Source organism: Sylvia atricapilla, chromosome 3 (assembly GCF_009819655.1).
Source record: "Sylvia atricapilla isolate bSylAtr1 chromosome 3, bSylAtr1.pri, whole genome shotgun sequence".
Lineage (NCBI taxonomy): Eukaryota > Metazoa > Chordata > Aves > Passeriformes > Sylviidae > Sylvia > Sylvia atricapilla.
The window spans coordinates 43,774,173-43,799,786 of NC_089142.1; the positions used below are offsets into that span (position 1 = coordinate 43,774,173).

The 25,614-nt window shown below is 39.5% G+C and overlaps 1 protein-coding gene across 3 annotated transcripts in view; it reads right to left on the reverse strand.

Annotated features, from left to right (window-relative positions):
• ATG5 (autophagy related 5) overlaps positions 1-23,354 on the reverse strand; it is a 74,014-nt gene extending 50,660 nt beyond the window's left edge. Inside the window, exons 1-5 of one of the 3 annotated variants that reach the window (XM_066315197.1) lie at positions 23,250-23,354; positions 22,368-22,522; positions 16,897-17,024; positions 10,413-10,491; positions 4,567-4,729 (exon numbers count right to left, since the gene is read on the reverse strand). In XM_066315197.1, the coding sequence (XP_066171294.1) occupies positions 4,567-4,729; positions 10,413-10,491; positions 16,897-17,024; positions 22,368-22,475 (478 nt within the window). In that variant the 5' untranslated portion in view covers positions 22,476-22,522; positions 23,250-23,354. Of the gene's footprint in view, positions 1-4,566; positions 4,730-10,412; positions 10,492-16,896; positions 17,025-22,367; positions 22,523-23,249 lie in introns of those variants that run through there. The other 2 variants (XM_066315198.1, XM_066315199.1) reach the window with 2 other exon arrangements.
• Between the last annotated feature and the right edge of the window lie 2,260 nt (positions 23,355-25,614).

Consider the following 25,614-nt stretch of genomic DNA (forward strand, 5'->3'; position numbering starts at 1 on the left):
CAGAGGAGTAACAAAGCCAGAAGCAGATTCAGGGGGATGACAGTTTAGACTCTCAATATTGCACCCATATGAGTGGCGCGTTGGCTTAGTCATTTGTGCAGAAAGGGTAACAATCCCATAAACACCGCAGAACTAACACTGAGGTCTAGGTCACAATCCATTACCAGAAAAACCACCAAAGCTAACCAAACCCCAAACAAAACCCACTGCTATGGAAAAAAACCCAAAAACATCGCCAGGAAGGCCTGCTCTAATGCAGCTGATTCGTTCTGCAGGTACAGCCTGCTTGAAGCCAGACCATGCTCAACAACAAAGCAGCACTGGGCTGACTTTGTGCAGGGCTATCTGAACCAGTCTAAATCGCATTCACTCAGCTCCATGGTATCAGCAACATCAATGTTTGGTGTGTGCCATGCTAGCTTAACTCCAGAATAAGCAGGTACCAACGTTAATGATAAGGCAAATTATAATTTGCTTTACTGGGAAATTTTTAACTAACAGCCCAGGAAGGTAATGACTGGATTTTTAAAATCACTTTTAACCAACACACTAATTTTCAAAGTTCAAATGAATTATTTTTCTCCACAGTTAACCAAACTTCCACAGACTGAACATGGAAAGAACTCCACATTTTGGTAGCAATACAGGGAAGAAGTAAACAAGGTAGCTTTGTGACTTAAAAACTAGTAGCTTTTTATTCATTCTCCTGATAAAATCCAGAAGATTTTCTAAGCCAATTTCAAATGATCAGCTGGGATGACAGAGATTTGTTCAGCTACTAAAGCATGCTCACCGTGAGGTAAAGGACAGCATTGCTTCAACCAGTTCTCTATGAAGAAGAGAAACACGCCCACCAAACCTGAGTGGGTCAAGTGTACACAGCACAAGAAAAGCGGTAAGACACTTCCTCTTTTTGCAGCTCGAATATTTCTAAACAGAAATGTGATGATTGAGAACAAACACAACTTTTGTCTCTCAAAAACACAAGAATAGTTTAGATAAATTTTGGAAATAAGTGCAAGACAACACAGGCCTGATTCTGTCAGTAAGCCAAGGAGATCAGATGCATTAAAAGATAAAATATTGTATATTCTGGATGCTTGCAGGATTTTTCTCCTCTAATAAGAACAATTCAATATGGCCACTTAACTTTTGGTAAGCCCTACAGCATGAATGAGCATTACATTCTTTTTCCATAATATTTTCAGTAAAATAATGACTTCATTATATTTTATAATATATAAAAGAAACCTTAAAATAGTTATGACTTTTTACTGTTTATTTCTCCCACTCCTGTATCAGAAATACAAGTCTAGTCTTCACTGGTTATAAATGGTGCCTGTGAAAATTTCAGGATACAGTTGCTTCTGTTAGTCCACAACTGATAAAAAGCAGATGTGCTGAATCTAAAGCCCTTCATTTATCAGAACCATTATATACTGAAGTTATAGATATTAATTCTTTGAACCATGCGAAAAATACAGCTCTCCCCCTGGAAACAGTTGGGATTTCATTTGTTTGATCCTGAGTCATCAGTAGGTTCATAGTCTTAAGAGTTTCAAAGCTGACAGCCTTTATTTTTCCACACAAAAGGCAAGAAGAAAAAAACCCACCCACTTGAAAATCTTTTTCATCCATGATAAAAATGGACATAACTCTATTAAAGCAAAACCAGTAGTAACGTTTTCCATGAATTCTGACCAAAGAATTTTAACAATTCATACAAAGGAACAAAGGTCAGTACAGCCACATCATCTGCTTTTATCACTTCCCTACCACAGACATCCACAGCTGGTCAAAAACATGCCTGTCCCAAACAAGAGTTCTACCTAAGAAATATCTGGTTTATGAATCAAAAATTGTCTGTGAAGAGCAAGAAAAACCACAGCACAAAATAGAAGAATGTTTTCTTTCTTGATTTGGTATCAGATTAACATAAAACCAGAAATAGTGGGAGGAGGGTTGTAAAGGGTGATATGAATAACCACCAGTTGTTACCAGCACAAGATTTTCCCACAAATTCACTATTACAGCTCTTCTCTTAAAAAGCATCTACAAGCAACTGATAAGTTTCACATGCTACCTGTTCAAGGAGCAGCTTCTCAGCAGAAACACTGATACCCAATTACAAATTACTTGATAGTTATATTTCTCCAAACAAACAAGACTGGATAGGTTGTTTTTCAAAAATGTAAATTCAGGACATATCTTCTAAATAATGCTATCACTCATTAAACAAATAATGCTTCCTATAATTAAAAACTGAAGAAAATTGTTTTAAGCTGCACAGAAAAAAGTCTGCAGATGTATCTTTACTTACAAAGCAGTTATCACAAATGCTACTTTCTTTTCTTTTTTGTGGTCATTCACTCTGTTTCACAAAGTGGTTTAAAATTATTACATCTCAAATGAAAGCCTATAAAAACATATTGAAAGATACAACATGCTTAAAAAGAATTTTCTTGGTTTCACAAGCTTTTCTTGTTTCTCTTTTATGAAGAGTTGAGAAATTAAAATTAGCATTTGAAAGTATTCAAAAGATTGCTTAAACTTCTCATTCAGGTGTCAGATTCCACAGGTGCAATTTCTCATGAAGCACAGTGAAACCTTGAAATCAACTTTGCTAGGCAACCTCTGTTCTTAACATTATAAAGCAAAACAGAAAAATTCTGCCTTCCCTATAACCAAAGATAGTCTTAGACAAACAATCAACTAAAAGATAGAGCCTAAGATAAGTACCAAAAAAAGCATGCTGTTTATCTGTCCTCTTACTTTAAATATTGAGAGTATCAAGATTCTATAACTTTTGGTTAAAAGAACTTTAACTTGTGCTGTTTCATCATTTAGTCAGTTTTTCTGTCATTACTTAACTCATATTGTAAAACTCTATACCCACCATGTAACTCATGTTACAGGTCTTTTAGTATTAATTTTAAAAAAACATTAATAAAAAAGCACATAAAATGCACTGCTGGGAACACCTGAGTACTGGGATGAAGTGACAGAATTTCTTTTTACAATAAAGATAGTAATTTTTGAAATGACAAACAAAATTATGGTGGCACAGCTTTTTACTTCTTGAACTAAACTGCTTGAAAGACAAATACTATTACAGCACAATCCATTTTTTCCTCCCAAGATTATTAGAATTTCTGCTTAAATTGACTTGTATTGATATAAGCTTTAGGGAAACACCTATTTTTTAATACTGATTTTGACTTTCACTGGACCAGAATCTTATTTACTGTTAATTCACAAAACTGAACACAGTATCAGTCAGTTTGCTGGCTATTATCTATGCAATACAAGTAGTACTTGGAATCAAACCAGATAAAGTGTAATTTTGTGCTTGATAAATTTTGCAGGTGTGCATGGCCTTCCTCAAGACTTCAGCACTCAAATGACAAACTAAGATAAAACCCTGATTTCTAACTCTCCTCCAGTTAAATAAAAAATAGAAAGTAGTTTTTAATAACCACTCGTCTTCAAAATTATCACTGGAGTATCTTTAATGTGAAAGGCAATGTCACTAAACAACTATTAAAAAAAAAATGCCACACACTCACTAAATACACACATTAAACCAAAACTAACTTGGAACCTTCTTGTCTAAACCAAAATCACGGTTCAAGTCTTGCATTCTAAGGTTCTTCTGTTTAATTTAATTTTTCTTATACACATATGGGAAGATATCATTTTTAAGTATTCAGTATTTTGTCTCTCAACACGGAACAAACATCTTCATGCTTACACTAAAATGCTTTCATAAAATAAATTGACTAGGGATAATATAAATGACAGCTTCAGGAAAGGAGAAAAATACAATGAAAGTGCATGATCATCCATTCAAGAGAGCAGTTCCTGAAATACTTATAAAAGCTTTTCAACCTACGGGGCTCTACAAACCTCAACACGGAAGATGCTAAAAAAGGAAGTTTTATTTTGCACTGTAACATTGATTCATACCATCTGTGCAAAGTAAGAACACCAATCAAAGATCTTGTTCTGAACAATTTTGCTAACTTTTTCAAGTCAATACTTATTTATGCAGAAGTCCTTGTGAAAGCCATAAAGCAATTTTAAAATGGCAGAGAGAAAAGTAAAATTACTAAATCTACTGGACAACTTTTTTTACAGTTTACCTGTATTGTTTACCAGTGACAACTCATAAGCATTAACTAGAGGAGATAATCTCCTATGTACAGTCAAGATAGCAAATACTGAACACTTACACCCCAGGTGTCTCCCAAATAAAGACCATCATTTGCACAAAGGTACACTAGACAATATTTATCTAACTATTTTGATTTGTTGCTAATTTTGGTTTGTTAAAACAGTCACAACCCAATCTAATTCCTTGAATAAATCAAGGCACATTTGAATTATCAGCAAAATGATAACTTTAGTTTTAAAAAAAACCACCAAAACCATCAATGCTTTCCATGACACTAGAGAAAAATTCTTCCGAACTACATTTTATCTCTCATGCAATAACTGAAATTTGAAGAAATTATTTATTAGCTTGTTTGACCTGAATATAATTAATACTTGATGTGTTGTATTTACCATTCTGTAATCCCATCCACAGTTGCTTATGATCCTTTTTTTGCATTTCATTGATGACTTGACTTTTGTGCTTTAAAGCATCTGCTTCTTTTATACAAGCCATAAAATGAGCTTCAATCACATCCTTAGAATGGCAGTGTAGAAGATCCTTTTCTGGAAAATTCTACGAAGAGAAATAACAGATCAAGAAAAATGCATCAGATACCTTGTATGATGAAGAATACACGATAATTTTAAACAGGCATATACTTATGCAAAAGAAACACACTGGAATCTTCCACTAACAGAAAAACATAGCAACCATTCTCTCAATCTGCTGAAAAGAAACAGGTTGCAGTGAAAATGTTTCAGGAAAAATAAAAGCCCAACAACTTTCTGTAAAACCAGAAATTGAACATGTTTTCAAGCAAATATTCAATCTCAAACAACAAACAAGAGAAAATTATGAAAAGTAAGTAACAAGCACCTAATTTATACTGGCTGGCTGTGATATTTTATCAACCATTTCTAAGCAGTTCCTTGAAAACCAAGCAGAATCACCTACATATATGAACCATGGCATACCTGCCACTTACAAACATTTTTCCTTGTAGATACCGGGAATCTTTGTCAGTTCCAGCTTCAACTAATCCACGTGACTACTGCTATCCTGTGTGACTTGGTTTTATACCCCTTTTTATTTGGTTACACTGTCACACAGCATTCAGCATTGGAGATGCACAACTACCACTCCTCATGTAACTCTTAACCCTTCAGTAAACGACAACTACCTCTCTTACTGAATTTTGTAAGGAGTTATAGTAGTATATCTCATTCAGATACAAAAAAGGTTTCTTTGGAAATTAACTGATCAGAAGCCCAGCATTGTAGAGGCTGTGGTTTTCCTTCCTCCAGTTTTTGTTTTATCAACACTTAATATCACTTGCTATTTTATAATAACACAAGCATTCACTACCACAAATCCAGCGCCTTTAGTTTTCAGAAGTTTTAAAACCCACCTTTATTACTTCCTTATTAATTTTATTTTCACAGTTGCTCATGACCATGCTGAATGGAGCAAACCTCAGATACAAACCAGAGTGGTGGCATCATCAGTACTCCCCTTCCTAACAAGGGCTTGCCACATTTTTATACTTGAATTCTCATGCTATTGCACTAGAGGCCCTTTACTCTTTAACCAATACAAACTGGCACCCTAAAAAGCTTTTATGAGGGACTGTCAAAACCATTTTGGAAATATAAGTACATATAGTGGGGTATTTTTCTAAGGCCTTTACAACAAAGTTAACATGTTGCAGTAGGAACAATCTAATGCTGGAAAAACCCCTACCTTCACTCCCCCACATAACCCCAAGAAAAACAGTGAAGATTGCTTCAAAATACAGAAACCCAAAACATCCAAAAGGGAGCTGGGGATTGTCTTACCTGAAAGAAATTCTGAGGATAACAGTTATAGTTCCCACCTCATTAGGCGATTGAGAAGAGTTGGAAATTAAATAATGGATTTTCATATAGTGTTTCCTTATGACAGTGAGAACCCAAACTCTGGAAACTGTGGATCAAAAGGAGGAATATTTTCCAAAAATAGGGGGCATAAAGAAAAGACTGGTAATATCTTTTCTATTAAAGTTTACATGGTTTGGTATTGAATTTGCAAAAGGGAGTGACGTTGTTAGGACTGGTGTATATTAAGCTGACTAGAAATCTACAGAGATAAATCTAGTTTCTTATATGAGAATGGCCAAGTATAAAGACTTTAAAGATGACAGAACAATAAGGCAAGTTCTTCTGAGGCAGACCTTGCTTCTATTCTACCCTACAAAGCTCAGTATCTCAGCATAATTGGGCCCAAGAGTACTAGGAAAACATTACTGGGACTGTTACTTGCCAATTGACATCTGCACAGCCCTGTAAAATACTTTCAGAAATTCAATTTACTTGCTCAAATAAAAATGTAAAGTCTTGTAACCAATCCAGAAGAATCAAATAGACAGAAATAGCATACTTTAGGACCTAAACAGTTCTTTACATGCAAGAATTCAAAGTGAGACACTGGCATCCCTCAAAACAAAGAAAGAACCAGTGGCATGTACCTAATGCCAAGTTATATAAAAACCTAGAAACTGACTTTCAAAGTTAAAACCTGATGTTTTAGCTAAGGCTATGAAAACAACAGTTTTGTTACAACTGTTTTGCTACACATGTCTAAATACTGTACTGTTGGGTCCTTTTTTGGACATTCTTCTCTTTCTACAGGTAGACATCTTCCTGCTGACTTTCTTCCAATTAATTTCAAATTGCAGCTAATGTCACTCCCTAAAGAGTGGCTTATCCCTAAGGATAAGTTCCAGAAATCATACACAATGTAGTCTGCTGAACAGCAAGGATCCATTTAAAATTGGTCAAAGCTAGTTAAGCTAGTGTAAAGAATCTAGACACAGTAGTAGAACTAGGTGTGGCATGACTAATTTTCCCAGCTTCTAAGGAGTAATACTGTGAAAGACTGGAAAACACTCCTGAATCTCAGTGCTGTGTATGCTTTTCCTTAGTAGGAAAAACGCTGTCACATTTCTATGAAGTACTGTGAGTAGAAGCTGAAAAACCTAAACATGAAAGTGACAACTCAGAAAAAAACACTGCACATCTGCAAGAAGCATATGAAAGTTTCACCTACATAAGACTACCAGCAGAAAACATGGCTTCCCCCCTGAATTATCAATCAGGGCACAAAATAATAAGTTTTATACTTAAATGTAGATCATGTGTGCTTGTATTTTTTTAAAAAAAAATTCTGCTTGCCTTCTTTCTACCTGAAGAACTACTGATCAATCATAAATAACTTCATTCAGTTCTCTGAAGAAAGGGACAACTGTGAAGAAACTGGTAGGCAATCCTGGCTATACAACTAGGAGATTTGCAAAAAGTATTAACAGATGATATAAGTACTCTTATTGGTGGTGTCTTTCTCTATGTCCTGCATCTTTGAAAGAACTGTTACTAAGGGTTGACTCTGATTTTCTCAGAAAGCTCAAGGAGTTCTGTTTTTTATTTTCACATACCAGTAGACGCTTGCAGTATGAACTAGTCACAAAGAAATAGGTATCTTCTGCATAGGCAACAGTACTAAATGACCTCTCACATAAAACTGTACCAAAAACATCACAGGCAATTTCAGCAGTCTGGTTTCATAACTCCATTCCACCCATATTTATCTCTCAGTTCTAGTTCACAAAACATCTGTTTATCCTGTGAGAGTCTACTTGCATTAGACTACATTTACAGAAAATAGGACATTAAAACCATAAGGAATGTATCCAGTGGCAGGGGGTGCATCTACGTATTTGTGTTTAGTTACCATCAGCAGTCTTTTCTTTAAGTAGATTGATTTCAGAAAAACCCCATTTATACTTCTGGCTTCCACAGTGTCTCCTAGTAGTTCCACAATTTATCCATATGCTACATTAAAAAGTACTTCCTTTCCATTCCACCCAACCCAATCTTCACCTAAAAAAACATGAAGGCGATGACAATCACACAGGGACAGATACTGTCTCTCCTCCTGAACATCAGGTCATGGGTGGAGAGGCAGGCACCAGCAGACAACGGCCTCAGCAGAACCTCAGCATTTTCCCTGGCACACAGGATTTCCTGTCCTCCAGTAGTGCTACTATTTCCAGAGCAGTTCACCACTTCTTATCTACAGCTCAAAATCTGGAGAGGTGATTACCACACTTGAGAACATGAATAGTGGTTAACAGACTGCAGAGTCAGGTGAGATGATGATTTTAACAGGAAGGGATAGAATTTCCCTCCTTCCCATAAAGCCACACCTGGATAACCAAAGCAACTTCCCAGGCTACAGCCTCTCATGATTCTCAGACCTCAGCATGCTGTTCAGCCTCATCCCTCTGCAACTATTTAATGCAACTGGTTTTCAACTTTACAAGATACAATGCACATAATTTTATTGCATACCAGAAGTACAAGTTAACAAACTTTCTTCAGTGCAAAAACTAAGTTTGTTTATGATTTGGTCTGTGTACATAACACAGGAGGACAATTACAAACATCTATCAGCTTGAAAACTTCTGCTGAACAGAAATAAACCTTTTCCATGTTTTTAACTTCAAACAAAGAAACATGATAGGGGGAGTTTGACTTTTAAAAAGAAGTTGAAAAACACTTTTTACAGATGTTTGAGATATCTGTTGCTGACTGCACACATTGGTAGAGGAAAGGAGACAGCCATGACAACAAAAGTTAAACCCCATAAAATCTAACACCGTTTAATTAAGCCAAATAAAAACTACAAATCTTTGAAGAATAACTACACAGAAATGAAAAGAATACTCTAGTCAAAATCCCACACCTGAACTACTCAGCTGTAAGGAACTGTAACACATGAAAACCTCTTCAATATTTTGACATACTCTGATATCTTTCAGTTATGTTTTGACTTAAGGATTCAGAGGGGCTTTATTTAAATAAACTTTCAGATTACATCAAAATAGGAAGAGAGATTATGCAGGTGCTAACTCCACAGTATTACATTACTAAATTACATCAACTTTTAAAATAAAAATACCTTAGCAATTAATTATTTCTGCTGATCTTTAATGTACACCTTTGAGAAAAACTAAAAGCAGTTGTTCTTTTGGCAAGCAGCAACACAGGGATATTAAAATGAAATTTATGTAGCTGATGAAAAAGCACTGTGGTGCTGCAACTTAATTCTCAAGATGCCTCTACTTTGTGATGGCAACATCCCCACATTGCCACTGTTAATATCCCAGAGCTCTCAGAACATAACAATTAAAGCATGATTTATGAAACTAGACACCCTACATTTTCTTCAGAACACTCTGGAAGTTTCCTCATCCCAAGTCTCTGACACTTATCAGACAAGTGTAGCAATTACAATGGTTTCAATAACATCCCCAACTTCAGATCCATTAAGTCAGTCATTTTAGAAGTTTCAACATGTAGAAATACACATCATAAAATGTATGGTTTCAGTGTACACTTCCAGATAGAATCAATTACTGTTGGAAAAAGCTTTTCTAACACACCTTTGAGAATTGTTTCAATGTTCAAGTGCTTCTCAACACACTTTTCATTTCACTCAAATCTCTCATGCACTGAAGTCAAGCCTATTAATGTAGAGTTGTCCTTCAGATCGGTTTTCCTACTGCACTGTTTCTTTTATAATGGAGAAATTAACATTTCAAAGTTAAATATTATGATTTGTAGTTGTGCTTCTGACTTCAAAACAAATCTGGAATTATTGTCTCAGTGCATTTCAGAGTATAGGAGAATCCTGCACCAATGCTAACCCTGGTTCAAGTTCCATTCTGAGCAAAGATCAGTAGTGCTATTAAGTCATACCTAATGGGTTTACAGTGCATAATCAAAATAATGCTTCTCCCGTGACTAAGTTGTCACAAGACCAAATTCATTTCACTCAGTTCCCTAAAAGGGATTAACATGAAGTACAACAGCATTCCCCGACTTCAAAGATTTCTACAGCATCTCATATCCATGCTCATATATGCCTAAAAGGACAAGTACTTCTTAATCTTCCCAATCTTCACTCAACTCTAGGCAATTAAATTAAAAACTTTATAGAAAGTTCTTCTATCATAAGCCTCATAACTTGAAACACAATTTTGTATAACAGCTGCAGATTTACAGTAACCTTTAAATTCTTCCTGAACAATGGATATTCTCCCTTGCAAATGACACCATTCACATGCTTTATAAAAGAGTTATGAAACCTTTCCCTAGCTTCCAAATGTAATGCAATCTCATGCTCACTTGTTCTTAAAAAAGGGTCTCTATCAATTTACCTTGAAATGCACTGTGATGCTCCAGGGAAGGGCTGTATTTGATGCATGGAGATCAAAGAGTAAACCAATTGGGTAATGCCTGAAAATTACAAGATATTAATTTAATATAGAACCCATGCATTTAATTCTACATTGTGCAGTTAATATTCCCGCATTTACACACACAGACACACAAAATAGCTGTTTGACTCCCACACTTAGCACTCTTTATTCCTTACTTAGAAAAGTTATACAGGCAAGTTTAGATGACTGACAGGCAGAATCAAGCCTGGAATGTACATGTTCAGTATCTAAACCAGTGGTCTCCAAGCTGTGCCCACAAAACACTGCTACTTTTGCAACAGCCTTAAGTGGCCTACAGCTGCTTTGTGGAACCTTCCAAAACAGTATTTTTGGTAAAAAGCATCAGACCAGGAATAGCTGGTCTGACAGAAAAGAACACACGCTTTCAGGTGCTTGAGTGTCCTGGGTTTATACCACAATGACCCTTAACATCCTTCCCTTCTCACATCTGGTACATCAATGCAGAGAATAAGCAGAAGAGTAAAAAAAATTAAGTATCTGTAAAATGGCTGAAAGACAATAGATCAAGATCAACTCTGTGTCTTTACTATCAAATTAAAAAGAATAAAAGGGGAGGAAAAGATTAATTGGAGTTTTATATTTCAGTGGTATTCTAGTTTAAAGGAGTTACACAAAAAAAGCTTGCATCTGACAAATGTTCACTTTCATCTCATAGCTTTCTCTCCTCTAAATTTGTTAGTATATACAGCCCCCAGGAGTATATGGAACATATACCACACACATAAAACCTCTGCAGGCACTGTAAAAAAGCTTTGTTCAGTTTTCTCACACACAGCTATTGGCAAGATTTTTGATAATTTTTTTTTCCACATTCAGCATACCAAGACCCACTCTCTTATCTTTCAAAAATTGTAACCTCAAGAACCTTACTAGCTCTTCATCCTACAAAGAGAGAAATACATGCTGAACTGTAAAGTCAGCAGTTTCACTGAATTAAATGGGACTGGTCACAGGTCGCAGACCCAAGCACGTACATAAGTTCTGAAAGTCCCAAGAGAGCGTTGCTGTAACAGCACCTGTGCCAAGCCATTTTCCACATCGATGAAATTCTCACACAACAGTGCTTTAGCACCCTCTATGGGTGAGCCACCCCAAAGCTAAGACAAATTCACCACAACAGGAAAATAAAGCCCAAAATACTACTACAATTCCAGAGCTTACCTGGGAATAAAGAGGATGCATATCCAGATTTATCCTGATTCACTACTAATACTCAAGTTTATACCATGAAGATTTTTACTACTAACTGCCAATCATGTCCTAAACCCTTAACAGGAATTCAGCAACAGTTCCATGAAAGAATGTTTTTCCAGGTGAGTTAAGTAACAAAAATCATATTTAATAATTAAATGAAGACAAATTTTCAACATGAACAATGACTTCCAGATACTTTCAATTTATACAACAAAACAGATAACTAAGAAAAAGAAAACCACGACAAAAAACCCATACAAAATCTCCTGTATCGGGTCTTGGCCTTAAATCTGTTTTCTAATCAGTTAAGATTACAAAGTGAAGTTCATGTAATCAAATTTCTTCAGTAAAATCCCTGTGCTTTGCAGAGTTAATAGATTCCTGATTAAATGGTGCCTTGAACTTTTGTCTTCTGCTAATTTATGAACAAGAAGGGTCAAGCATCCACCCAGTTGGTACTAGAGAGCCACCTATACAATTACCAAGGCTAGAACCCAATCCAACAAAAGGGACAAAAACTCCACTGAAAGCCACGTGCAAGTGCTCAGACAGGATGGAAACAACTGCAGGTGTCATCCCCTAGCACCTGCTGAAGAAACAACTCCAGCACACAGCGGCATCACTCAGGGAGGCCTCCTGAGAAAGGCTGCAGCTTCCCAGGTTTCAAGCTGCCAGGATAGGTTGGAACCTCTCCTGAGGGTTGGCGCAAGCAGAGTCCCAATGTCACTAATGTCCTTGTCTAGAGGAGGTGCACATTAGTGACAAGCTATGTCACCAAGCTAAGGAGCTGTACGAAGTCAGAGGGCTGCATAGCATCAGGGATGATATAGAGATTAATGGCATCTTAACCAAGATCTCAGAGAGATGAAAACCTGGAGAGAAAGTGTCAGCAGTCATCGGAGTGGTCAGTGGGGACCCACAGGATGGGGAGGACCAGAGTTGTGTGAACTCTGGTGTCAAGGAATCTGTTCAGTGCCAGTAGCCCAGTGCGCAGCTGCAGAGGGAGCTGCAGGTGGAGCTCTGGGTGGTGGAAGCCCCAAGCAAGAGGCCAAAACTGGTGCTGACCCTTTGCACAGGAAAAGGCATGGGGACTTGTGGCCCTGCCAGATCACTGAACACTCAGGGACACAGCAGGAGCCAATGACACAGAGGAAAAACCCCACCCTATCACACACAGACCGTGAGGGTATAAAAGCTCAGGGGTTCCTTGGTTTGGGGTCCCTGCTCAGGGGCACCAGTTCAAGCTGTTATTCTGCTGTTACACCATGACTAAGGTCTTTTAAGGATCCAGATGCCTGAGGCTCTGCTATGGGAAACCGAGGGTTGAGTGGGTAAGGAGAGCTTGTCTGACTGTGGGGTGTGCAGGGGGTCAAGTGAGGCACCATCAGCTCCTGGAGCCACCGACTGGCTGCAAAGGGGCCTCGGCCCCAGCTCAGGTGGTCAAAGTGTGTGACTGCCAGAGCAGCTCCTGGGTGGACAGAAAAGTATCCTTAACCTCTTTGCAAGAGAACAGGCTTTCTCCAACCACTGGCAATGCTTCAGTGTCAGACAAGAGGCTGGAAGTTATGAGGAAGCATCAGAGCTGTCTGAACAGCATATCCACAGCCAGAGCAGGCAATTATAGGACTAGGAGACTCCATCCTGCAGGGGAGCCCCATCAGCCAGCCAACTTCACTTGTTAACCTGCAGAGGTTTGCTGCTTGTTAAAAAGTTGCAGACTGGCAAAGTTGTCCTCTGCTGGCTTATTAGTCCTTGCTGTTTACTCACATGGGCACAAATTTTAAGTGCTGCAACAGAACCCCGGAGAGTATCAAAAGTGACTCTACAAGTTCTAGGGGCAAGGAGGCATCTCCAGTTTTCCCCTTAAGCGAAAGAGATTCAGAGAGGTGTCTGCAGGTCAGGAGCTGGTGCAACAACGACTTACTTGGCTTCTACAGATATAGGATACTCTTTGGGGATCACGGATGGCTAGGGAGAGATGGAAGTCAGACCAAAAAGCATCTTCACTTTAAGGTTGCCCAGCCTGGTGAGAGCTTTAGACCATACACAACAGAAGTGTAAATAACAACCCGCAGATAAATAGAAATTAATGGATGTGGGTAGATAGCAAGTGGTGAAAGGTGACAGCTACAAGGGAGATGTCAAAGTGATAAAAGAAGGTAGAAGAGAGCCCACCACAAGTATCTACGTAAGTGCACACAGCTTGGGAAACAAGCAAGGAAAACTAGAGTTGCACATGCTGTGACACTACTGGGAAAGTGTTGGGCTACTTGAGGTACAGTCAGACAGCTTGCACAACTGGAATACTTCTGTGGAAGGACAGACATAAGCTGTTTAGTAAAGGCAGGCAGGGCAGATGAGGACAGAGGGTTGTCTTCCACGTCAGGGAGCAGCTTAGATGTACGAAACTTAATTGGACAGACAACAGGTTGGTTGAGTTCTTGTGGTTCAGGAACAGAGGAGACTCTGTAAGGGCAACAGATCATGCAATCCAGGTGAGAAAATAAATAGTCTTCTTTAAACAACTCAGTAAGTGTCTATATCACAGATCCTGGTTCCTATTAATCTCTCACATCTGCTGGAAAAGCAACATAGTGGGAAACAAGTAGTCAAGATTTCTTGATACAGACACTGGATGAACCAGAGATAATCCAAAGCTGAAACTGCTACTTAACTATTAAAACAAAAGAGTTGTGATAATCAGTGGCAGCTTTAGCTGCAATGACCATGAAATGGCAGAGTTAAAAGTCCTAGAGAAAAGACAGTAAGCAGAATACAGACTTTTGATTCAATTTTTCATTTCCTCCTGGTGCCCCTACGTAGTTCAGGTTCAGTTGTATCAGATGCATCACTGGACAACACCTTCAGTCCTTCACCTGCAGCCAAAGTACAGAACCTGTTCTGTACTAAGAGAAATGCAGGTGTAGAAGGAACATGCTTCCTGTTGCAAGAAGTCATAAACTTCCAGCTCTTCCAAATCTTAGGAGACTGTTTTCTAATCCAGTAATCACAGCCTTTGCCTGCATCTCCTTCAGTGTTGTTGTGGGTTTAGTCTCCTGTAGCTGCAGGATGGAGGTTTGACCCATTTCCTTTTGTAGTCTCTAATGCTGTACAGTCTTGATAATCTTGATAAATCTCTTCCTGAAACTCCTTGATGACACAGACCCTTCCCCAGCACACAGCTCCTGCAGGCAAAGAATCCATCTTCCCCTGCCCCAACATTCTCAGCAGGACAAAGAGCCCAGGCCCATGCAACTCCAGGCCTGGAGAGCATCATTCTCCTTTAAGAACCAACCCATGCACTGCAGAGCCTGAAGCTGAAACTCTATTTCAGACTTCTTCCAAAATCTCACTGGAAAATGGAAGAGCTGTATCTGAACAGACATAGACTTCATCTCAACTAGGTATTAAACTGCACAGACTGTAAGAACTAAGGGCAAAGTAAATAATTAGAATAAACAATATTATTAACAAGTTCTATTTGATTCTGAATGTACAAGTCATAGCTAAAAAGATTAAATATTAATGCCTACTATTCTTTCTCTACCAACTACAAGCTCAATCTAATTCTCAGTTCTGGTGTTTGGGTCTTCCCCAGAAGACTTGGCTCTTTATGGGATTACCATTCTCCTAAAATACTGGTTTACAAAGAGCACTTTCCTTAGAAAAGCAGGTCCACCAAAATCAGTGGAGTTGTTCCTGGAAGAATAGGCTTAGTTTTTCGGAAAGATTAGAACCTTAATTAGCAGATCATCATTACACTATTTATTTTCATTTCTACATTCAATTAAGTGAATAACTCTTCACTTAATTTTAGAATTACAAGCCACATTTTTATTCTAGACCTATATTGTACAGGGGGGTTTTTTATTCCAGTTTAAACATCATGGTATTTGAAAACTTACAGAAAATACGGATCTATTATTGGTTGAAATACAGAGCCTCTCTTGCTTTTCTTGTTACAACTTCAGTGAAGACTAGTTTACTCCCAATATTTACCTGGGATTATGAACACACTCAGATAAATGTGGTACCTTGCTGTTTATTTAGGTAGTATCCATGACTCAATACTATTATTACTGTGGCACAAAAGACACCATTTCTTGTTAAACATCAGATAATTTTTTAGATGTCTAAAGCTGGTTTTGCCAGTCAGTTATAATAAAAGTTTAAAGAGATCATTTTTATGGGTTTCTATTTACAAATTTTCAAGGTCTACACTAGGTTGGTCTCAAAGAAACAAAAGACTAGAAGAAAGCTACTGCATCACCAAATCTACAGGGACTCCATGATGTGATACTTGCTAATCACAAGACAATCCAGGTTCAGTAAGATTTAAAAAAAATCACTAGTTTTCTTTCCTGTGATGATACAAGAAATAAAAAGAGAAAAAAAACTCTTCATCATTCAAAATACTAACTACCTTCTGGAAGGCTGATGCCATCTACACAGAACTAGTAAATACTGCAGCTCTCAAAATAATTTCTTTAAAACTCTTTAACAGCAGAAGTAGAAAACCTGATGAAAAGCATTTATGAAAATTAATTAAATAAAATAGCATGAGTCGAAGTCCCTAACATCTCACAAAAAACCCCCAACAAACTAAAACCCCAAAAGAAGATAGTTTTAATAGACTATAGCACAAAATAAAAAACAGAATCAACATCCATTAGTTCAGTAAACCTGAACTAATTGAATTCACCAAATGCTTGCAGATCAGCATCAGATTTTTACAGTTTAAGTGCATATCACACCAGTGAACAGTGAAGGTTCCTCATGTTTTATTGCCATCATGCATATAAAGCTATTTGCATTCAGACTCTAGAAATACTACTTCCTGTGTTACTAGACATCTTCTAGAAAGGTGGAATATGTTAAAGGAAAATTTATTTGGCAATTCTACTGCAAGCAGTGGTAGAGCCAAAACCACAAGCATTCTGAACAAGAACAAAACCAGTGGGTGCAGCACCTCAGACCACCCCAGTCTTACGCATACAGTAAAAAAATCAAGCCAAATAATAAAAAAATACATTCAACATTAAATCTTCTTTTGCTTTTGCCCCAAAAGATGTATTTCTTACCCTCCTCTTCTTTTGTCATCTTTGAAACCCATGGGAATGGAAAACTTCAGGAAAACTACTGACACTGCTGAACCTGGCAACTCTATGTGATAAACTGCATAGCATACAAAGTTCAATAAACTCACCATTTCAGTGGTGTACCTTCATATTCAAACCATATCTCACTAACTTCCTCTTGTCTCATAACTTTCTGAAAGTGTTTCTTCACTTTATCTGTCACCAGTGTCAAGTAGCTTATCCTTGGCAAAAGCAACTGAAAAAAAAATTATAGAAGCTTTAAGTGTAAATAAAATACACAAAACTAATAAAAATCTGTAACAAGTATGCATTTTCATAACCAAAATTCAGTTAGCATTCTCTTCTTCCTCTTTTTAAGGTAAGAGGTCTTTTAGACAGTTTACATTTTAATGGTCAACCAAAGGCTATAAAATTACATACTCAGAAGATGCAGAATACCAGTATCCAATATATACCAGTATACAATACCAAGAAAAGTGAAAAATTACGTCCTTGATTCTTTCAGTAGGGTTGGGGGAGAAGAACGGACTTCAATTTCTGCTTTTCTGTATTTAAATAATGAAGTTTAAGATCTTTTTCATAAGAACATATAAAAAGAGCTTCTAACTTCTTACTGAAAAGAATGAGCAATTGTGTATCAGTTTCAAAATGGAAATTCCTACACCAGGAAAAATGACCAATGAAAACTAGATGCTTAAGGATTGGTTTCCAAGTGCTTTGTACTTCCAACAGCTGACAATTTCCATTTTCTTTGCACCAGGTTTGTCAGTTCAACCTATTAGTCAAGACTACTATTCTTCCACTATTTAACCTTCACCCAGCAACTAAAATCAGAAAGAAAACCCTAAATATTTTATGACTTGAATCAAGACATTCTTACAGCTTTGTCATATACTATCTTCTCAAGTGTATACTATCCAAATCAGAACACTGCTATTTTTATTTGTAACATCTTCCCCACCACCTTTTTTTTAAAAGTCTTATGCACAGGAGTGGTTAAGCACTCTGTATCAATCAGTGAATTGACTGATGACTGTGTGGCACATTTACTAGAGATAAATCAATCCATTAGCATTAACAAACAATGCTTTTCATTATCTCACTGAGTAAAGATTAACCTCCCTGTAAAATATCAATTCACTTTAGAGCAGACATTTCAAATTAATGGGCCCATCCTGTAATGGGCCTAAGGTATATATATAGAAAGGTTATAATCTGGATGTTTAGAGAATATTTGTTTTCCAGCGTTCCTTATAACCAGTGTTGTTTCTTAAAGTACTTTCTTTATAGTATATGAATAATGCCAGGCCCTAAGTGTATGTCTGTGGTACAGACATCCCAAACTATATAAGGATATATTTTTCCTGACAGAAAACTTGATTGCTGCTGCAAAATTCTTCCAGAATTTCTCCAACAATTAGACCACACTTAGATATATAAATCAGATAATATTTTGGCCATGATACTAGAATTTGTGAACACCTAATTCACAAAGAAATATGGAGAGTACACCAAGTTCCTGGAATTCATCTTTTTGATAATGCCACATTAGGTTAGATCTGTGACACAGCTAAATTTTACAATTCTATAAAATTATACAAGGCCAACTCTCACCACTATCACAGCCATGTCAGTTAACACCTCCATTTTCATGTACCATATGGTTTTCTTTCTCCAACTGCTGCTTTTATTACCATCATCACACTGTTTCTACCTTGTTTCATAGAAGCAATGTAATCAAAACACAGCCTTCATTTTTAAAAGGCCAATGAAATTCAATTATATTATATACACATTCAAGTAAGAATTGTTTGGTATTTTAATGATTTGAATGACAACATAAGCTTACCCTTTATTTACCTAATTCCACATATCTTCACTGATTGTTCTTGAGACAACACAGTCCAGACCATATCAATCAAACCCACATATTTTTGGTAATAGTTTTGTGTTAGCTCTGCATGATATGTACAGTTAATTAAATGCTTATGTACTCTGATGAGACTTACTAGGACTCTAACAAAAGCCAATTTTCAGCATGTTGCATGTAGCACAGCCATGCCGGAATTGATAAATATTTTAAGTATTATTTATTGCAAGTGTTTCACATAACCCTTTAAACTGCATAACTTCCTCTATAAAATATTCTACTTCTGTTTATATTGTGAAAGAACAACCCAGTTTCTCCCTCAACACAATTAGAGAACACAGACAATAACCAAACAGAATTCAACTGAATTTAACAGAACATGGCCAGCACTGTCAAAAGGTTTCAACAAGAACTGTACAACTGTACAAAACCCAGCAGTTAATCAAGTTAACAGGAATTACCTGTTTTTCAGGGATGCTGAGAATTTGTAGAACCTACTGAACTCTTTATTGGGTCCATCCAGTTCTTTTACCTTGATATAGTTATCCCCTTCCATAGGAGAAATTAAAGAATCCAACTCTACCACTTTTCTAGCTTTAATTATCTTAGATGTACAAGTATACTAAATCTGTTAAGTGAGATCCTTAAGAGCAGCTTAAACACATTTTCACCTTATTCTCCCTTTTAATATCTATTCCCCATCCACTGAAAGATAACAAGTTCATGAGTTCTCTTCATTGAATTAAGAAAAGTAAATGTCCAAACACATCAGCAAGCAGAATAAATCCTCACAACCATCCCTAAATGTCATCCCCAAATATTACACAAACAGTAACACCTTCCTTTTGAATATTATGTATTGCTACAGTATTTAGTCAAAATAAGCAGGAATGTTTTCTTATTAACCAGGAGGTTAAATGAAATACAAAGAACTCCTAATGCCTAAGGATATGCCTGCAATATAACTTTGTGTAAAAGAGTACCTCTCCATGTATATCCACAGGTTTTGTTGCAGAGCATGCAGTACTTATATATGCAAAGCACCAAAACAGAAAAATTACAGGTTTAGCAAGAACTGGACTGGTCTGATCATTTAAGTGTTAAGGGAGATGAAAGAAAACATCTTAACATGGAATGGCTTCACGTTGCTCTCTCCTACAGATATCTTTACAAAATAATATTTTCAACACTGAGCAAGCTCAAGAGTGGTTCTGTTAAAGACCAGTCCCTTGGGCAGAGCATCATTCTAAGACTGTATCCTGCTGTAATTTTGTTCTTTATACATCTGACATGTCTCAGCCAATCAATCTCTGCTCCCTGTATACTTCTTTCACCCTCTTCTTTTTAACTGTTGCTTGCACCAAGAGGCAAACAGTTTATCATTTTAAAATAAAATGTATAGCAATTTTAGGATAAGAGAAAAATCAGATCAGTCAGCAACAAAAGTGGTTCAAGCAAACTGTTCCTAAATATGCTGCCACTCAAAACACAAGAATCTGCATTAAACACTCCAAAGAAAATTGATGTATCCATTTCTAGCATAACTGCAGAAACCTACCCTACATGACTATATTAAGACACAGGAGAGTGTTTTATTAGAGCTTCCCAGTCTTTATGTCACCACTCTTTCCAAAAGACAGACAAGTTAATTTTAAACTATCTGTCCTACCCCTGTGCAGTGCCAGAAGGTGATACACACATGCTTCAACCCCTGTGCTGCACTAACCCATCTGACAGATAGGGCTCTCCTGTCACACCACTGACAAAAGCCAAAATCCATCCCAGAGACACTGGGTTGTTTTTCCAATCCCTCAGCCTCCAAGTCTCTCTCATCCTTCATGTTCATAAAGCAAGTTCCTCAGAGCAGAATCCTTTATCCTCTCTCAACTCAGTGATGCCAGTATTTCCTTCCCATGCAGTCTTTCCATCTATGAAAGGCAGTCTCGAATACAGAGGTTGTATCTATACTAAGAAGTAAGAGGAGACATGTAAAGCTGAAGAGCTGATGTCAAGGGCTTGAAATGTTAACTACATATACTTTTCTACTTTATCCATAATTTTAGGTGTTTTGATGTAGCTTTGATGATGACTTTGATTTAGCTCAAGTTTGCTCCCATACACCAAATCAGCAGCTGAAGCCCATCTGCTGCTTCAGCTTCAGGTGACAATGATTCGGCCCATGGGCTGACTGCTCTGTGATGCCAACCTGGGCCCAGGAAGTGGAAGGGACAAAGACTTATCTCATATGCACTCCAGATCTGAACAAAAACATTAATGCAAACACACTCTGAAACTATCAGAGCTACACCATGACTTAAAATCTTGTTTGCTATTCTGCCTTACACTGTTACAAATCCTTGGTCCCTCCAAAGACACAAAGCTGTATTACCAGCTCCAACATGAACTGAAAAATTGAGAAGCTAAAATTTTAGAACTGTCATCAGTTAGTAACCACATTTTGCAGAAAGAAAGAATTAAGCATTGAGAATTTCTGTGCACACTTTACATGGAATAAATAGAAGAAATCCTGCAACCTTAAAATCATTTCCTTGACTTAGAAAGCTGGCCACACCACGAGGACAACACAGTTTCATGTTTCCATGCCAATGTTAAACAGATCAAGGCTGCACACCTCTAAACTTAAACTCATACCTTTCAAGTAGCTCTTACATAAAGCATGCAAATATATTTTAACTCATATGTATAATTTAAAGTCTGAGACTTTTAGGTAGCTTCAAAGTATTTGGCAATTGGTCAATAAACACGAAGTGCTTATCTTTTACCACTGATGAAATTAAAATATACAAACATGAGTGTTATTACTGCTGAACAAAAAGCACTAATAGTTTATTAGGTTCCAAAATAACACATGCAAATGAGAAAATGATGACACAAAGATGACACTGAACACAGGGAAAAAAAGTTCGCTCCAGTGTGGAATGGGATAAGACTTAAGAACCTTATAAAAATTAAAAGTTCAAGATTTCCCTCCTATATACTTGCTGCATTTCACTGAATCAGCTAACATTCTTTCTCAATTACATGTCTATTGGTGCTGAAAGAATGAATACTGATGAGAACACAATAAATAAATACATCATTGCACGTTATAACTCCAGTACACCCATCACCCCTTTTTTATCATCTGCTAGCAATCCTGTTCAGACAGTGTTCTGTTTAGCCATTATAGCTGCTTTTCTTATTTCTGAGCTAGATCTCTCATGGCTGCTGGACTTTAAAGAAAAGAAAATGAGCAGAAGTCATGCACAGAGCCAGTGCTCATTAGGAGTTTGTTATAGGGGTGACCAACCTTAATGTTTAGGATTTTGTAAGTCTGACTAAATTATTTCTGCATTAACAGAAGTTCTCTCTCCCTTTGACTGTTTCATTATCCAAGCATATAAACTCACACCCAGCCTCCTCATTTACCTTGTCACTTGCTGACTTTCTAAGAATTTTTTCAAAGATCTTAATTAATTATTTGTGGTGAGTTTCTCTCACTAGTGAAACAAGCCTGAGGCCTTCCATTTGCTGTGAAGAAAGATAAAGTCACACAGCATGGTTATATGTTTACTTTCAGAACCTACCAGGAATAAGAAGAAAAGAAGTGGGGTTCTTCACAACATGCACTAGCACATGTGATGAGAATGAAGGAAACAAACACAACCACGGCCTTGGACTATTTGTGACTACCTTTGTCATACTCACATAGTAGGGCTCAGCTTCCCTTTCAGTTATCTCATCCTGATACAGAGTGAAACAGGTCGGTATTCGCCCAAACCACACATCTCGAAGTACATCTTTATCATCTGTCATTCTTCCAATGGAGAGTGAAGCACATGTAGATCAATTTGTTTCTTCAGCTACAAATGTAACCCGTTTCCCCCCACCCAACCAAAAAAGAAAAATCAGCACGAGTGCAAATAAAATACGTCTTGTTAAAGGTTCTCCCATAACTACGTTCCTGCAGGCTAACCAACGCTGTCACCGGGGCATTAAATGCATCACTTGGTACAAAGAACGGGATGAATTAAGTTCCCAACTACAAACACATGGTGGATAAGGAGTGAAACGTAAATGAGCATTTCCTAAGGCTGCATCACGCCCCAGCCGCAGAGCTAAGAGGTCCTTCCCCGTTACCGCCCCGCAGCTCCGGCACCCCGGGACGCCCCGGCGCCGGGGGCAGAGCCCGTGTCCGCAGCCGGGCGGGCGGGAACACCCAAACCAGCGCGGCTCTCCGCCGGGGAGGCGGGGACCGGCCCGGAGGGTCACCGAGGCCGCAGGACGGGCCCCAGCATCGCCCAGCGCCGCGCTGAGACCCAGGGGCGTCCGGGGCCCGGCCAGGCCCCGCGGGCTCTGTCTACTCGTCTGTCTGTCTACTCGTCTGTCTGTCTATCTGTCCACCTCCCTCCCTCCCTCCCTCACTGCCGGCAGCCGCCCGAGGTGAATCAGCGGCGCTCCCGCCCCACGGGGCCGGACCGGGGAGCGCCGCGGCGGCAGCGCTGTCCCGGGCAGCGGCGGCCCGGCTCGGGCAGCTCCCGAGGGGGCGCGGGGCCGCGCGGGCCGGGCCGGGCCGGGCCGGGCCGTTACCTCTGTCGCGACCGGCGACACCCGCCCGCCCGCGCGCGGGGCAGGAACTGAGCGGCGGCCGCGCCCCCGCCGCGGCCACGCCCCCGCGCACGCGCCGCCCGCCGCGGGGCTTCCGCCCGGCCCGCGCGCCCGCCCCCGCCGGCGCCGGAAGCCGGAAGCGGCGGGGCGGGGCCCGGCCGGCCGGTGGGCGGGGCTGCAGCCGCCAGTCTCGCAGCCGGGCGTGGAGGCGGGGCCGGGGCGCTCCGGGGCGCGCTTGGGGCTGCAGGGCAGCGCCCGAGGCGGAGAGTCGCGGGGCTGCGGCTGTGCTGGACCCGGCCGTGGGCCCGCTGCTGAGGCATCGGCGGGGTCGCTTAGCCGAAGGACCGCGAGTTTGAGGATTTTGAGCACTTAATCTGTCTGTTTCCCATTATCCGATGGTTCTTTTTCCTATTTTCCCGAGAAGTAATCATAACACCGAGCCTCACAGAGTTCAAGGAGGGTTTGAACAATGCCTTCCGGCACATCGTGTCTATGCAGGGCCAGGAGTTGGACTCGATGGTCCCTTCAAACTCAGAATGTTTTATGACTTTTTCTGTAGTAGATCTTACCCACCGTGATAGATGGATCAAGGCCAGAGGAGGCCGCAAAGTTGATACGAGGACTGGAGCCCCTGCTCTACAAAGAGAGGCTGAGACAGGTGGGGCTGAACAGCCCGGAGAAGAGAACGCTGTGTGGAGACCCCATGGCAACCTTCCAGTATCTGAAGGGGCCTCGTGGGAAGCCAGAAAGGCACTCTGTGTCAGGAACTGTAGTGACAGGACAAGGAGGAATGGGCACAAACTGAAAGATGGGAAATTTCCTTACGATATTAGGAAGAGATTCCTTACTGTGAGGGTACAGAGGCTCTAGAATAGGTTGCTCAGGGAGGTTGTGGGTGCCCAAGTCTGGCAGTGTTAATGCCAGGTTGGATAAGGCCTTGATCAACCTGGTGCAGTGGGAGGTGTCCTTGCCCACGGCAGGGCAGATTGGGACTAAAAAATATTTAAGATCCCTTCCAACCTTCCAAAGTCTATAATTCTGTGATTTTATACCATGATCACAGGAGGATGAGTACCTGTTGCCACCAATGACATCTCTTGCATACCAAAGCATCATTTTGAATTGGTTTTTATCAGCTCAGTAGGTGCAAGTTCACAGTGAATTCCACCTCTGCACTTCAAAGAGCGCCTCCTACAATTCTGTCGCTCTGCAAATCCCCATCTCGATGTCCTACAAGCAGGGGAAGATCAACACTGAGGGCATGGAGCGTAACTCCCAAGGAAGAAGATATGTATCCTATTGCGCTACACATTAGCAGTTGTCGAAGCCGGGTTGTTCCGTGGCAAGGTGTACAGCCACAGCGAACATCTCCGAGCGGGTGCTCTGGCACACTGGGACGAGAGCTGATACGGTGTGGTTTTCAGTGGATGCACGGGCGGCATTTTCAGTAGTGCCACGTTCTGGCCATGCTGCCTTGTGGCCACCAGATGTCATGCAGTGGCCACGGCTGCTGAAGGAGTCGTCGGGAGTTCGGGAACTAAAGTGCAATTATTATAGACTTTCGGTGGGGTTTACCCAAGGACCGGCATTTTAGTAAGTTTGTGTGTTGCTGAGCCAACAGTGTGGTTTGCAGAACTCTAGTATTTTTTCAGTCATCTGAGGCATTAGAAAAGTCTGAAAAGCTCATTTTAATTTTTTTTCCCAGTTTAAATAAGATCATAGTGATGACCTCTTCTTGGTAAAACAATATTCCATACATGAGGCCTGATAAAAAAAATTATCTCTTTTGCTAGTGCTCTACAAGCAAAACGTTAAGCTGTGGCACTTTTGTGATTTGGGACATCCATAAGGAAGCTTCCCTTGCCTACTCTCTGAAGTTTTCTGTGACCAATTGATTTAAAAGGGAGATAAACTGCTGTAAACCTGGAGAAAAACTTAGCATTTGGTATGGCCTACCCCAAAGACAGGGAAAGAAGGCACAGAGCACATGTGATGTTGCTTTATGCTCTGAAGGGACCTGTTCCCTTACTCTCCTGTATATGGGCAACTACACTCACCCACTCACCTGGCTCATGTTGGGCACGATGGTTGAAGGGGAGAGGTTGCTCCAGAAGTATTGTCTGTGCACTCAGTTTTAATTAGTGTGGATGGTGTGGAAATTATTGTCTTGCAGACCTGGAATGGCAGGAGACATGCACAGAACTGATCCCACAATTACACAGACATCCAACCCGCAAGCACTGCACATTTACTAAAGGTTTCTCTGTGTGTTTCTGCAAGGAACCCCCTTAATGCTGTTACATGTCTGCTGAAAACAGTCTCAGGAAGATGCACTGGCCAGGGGCGC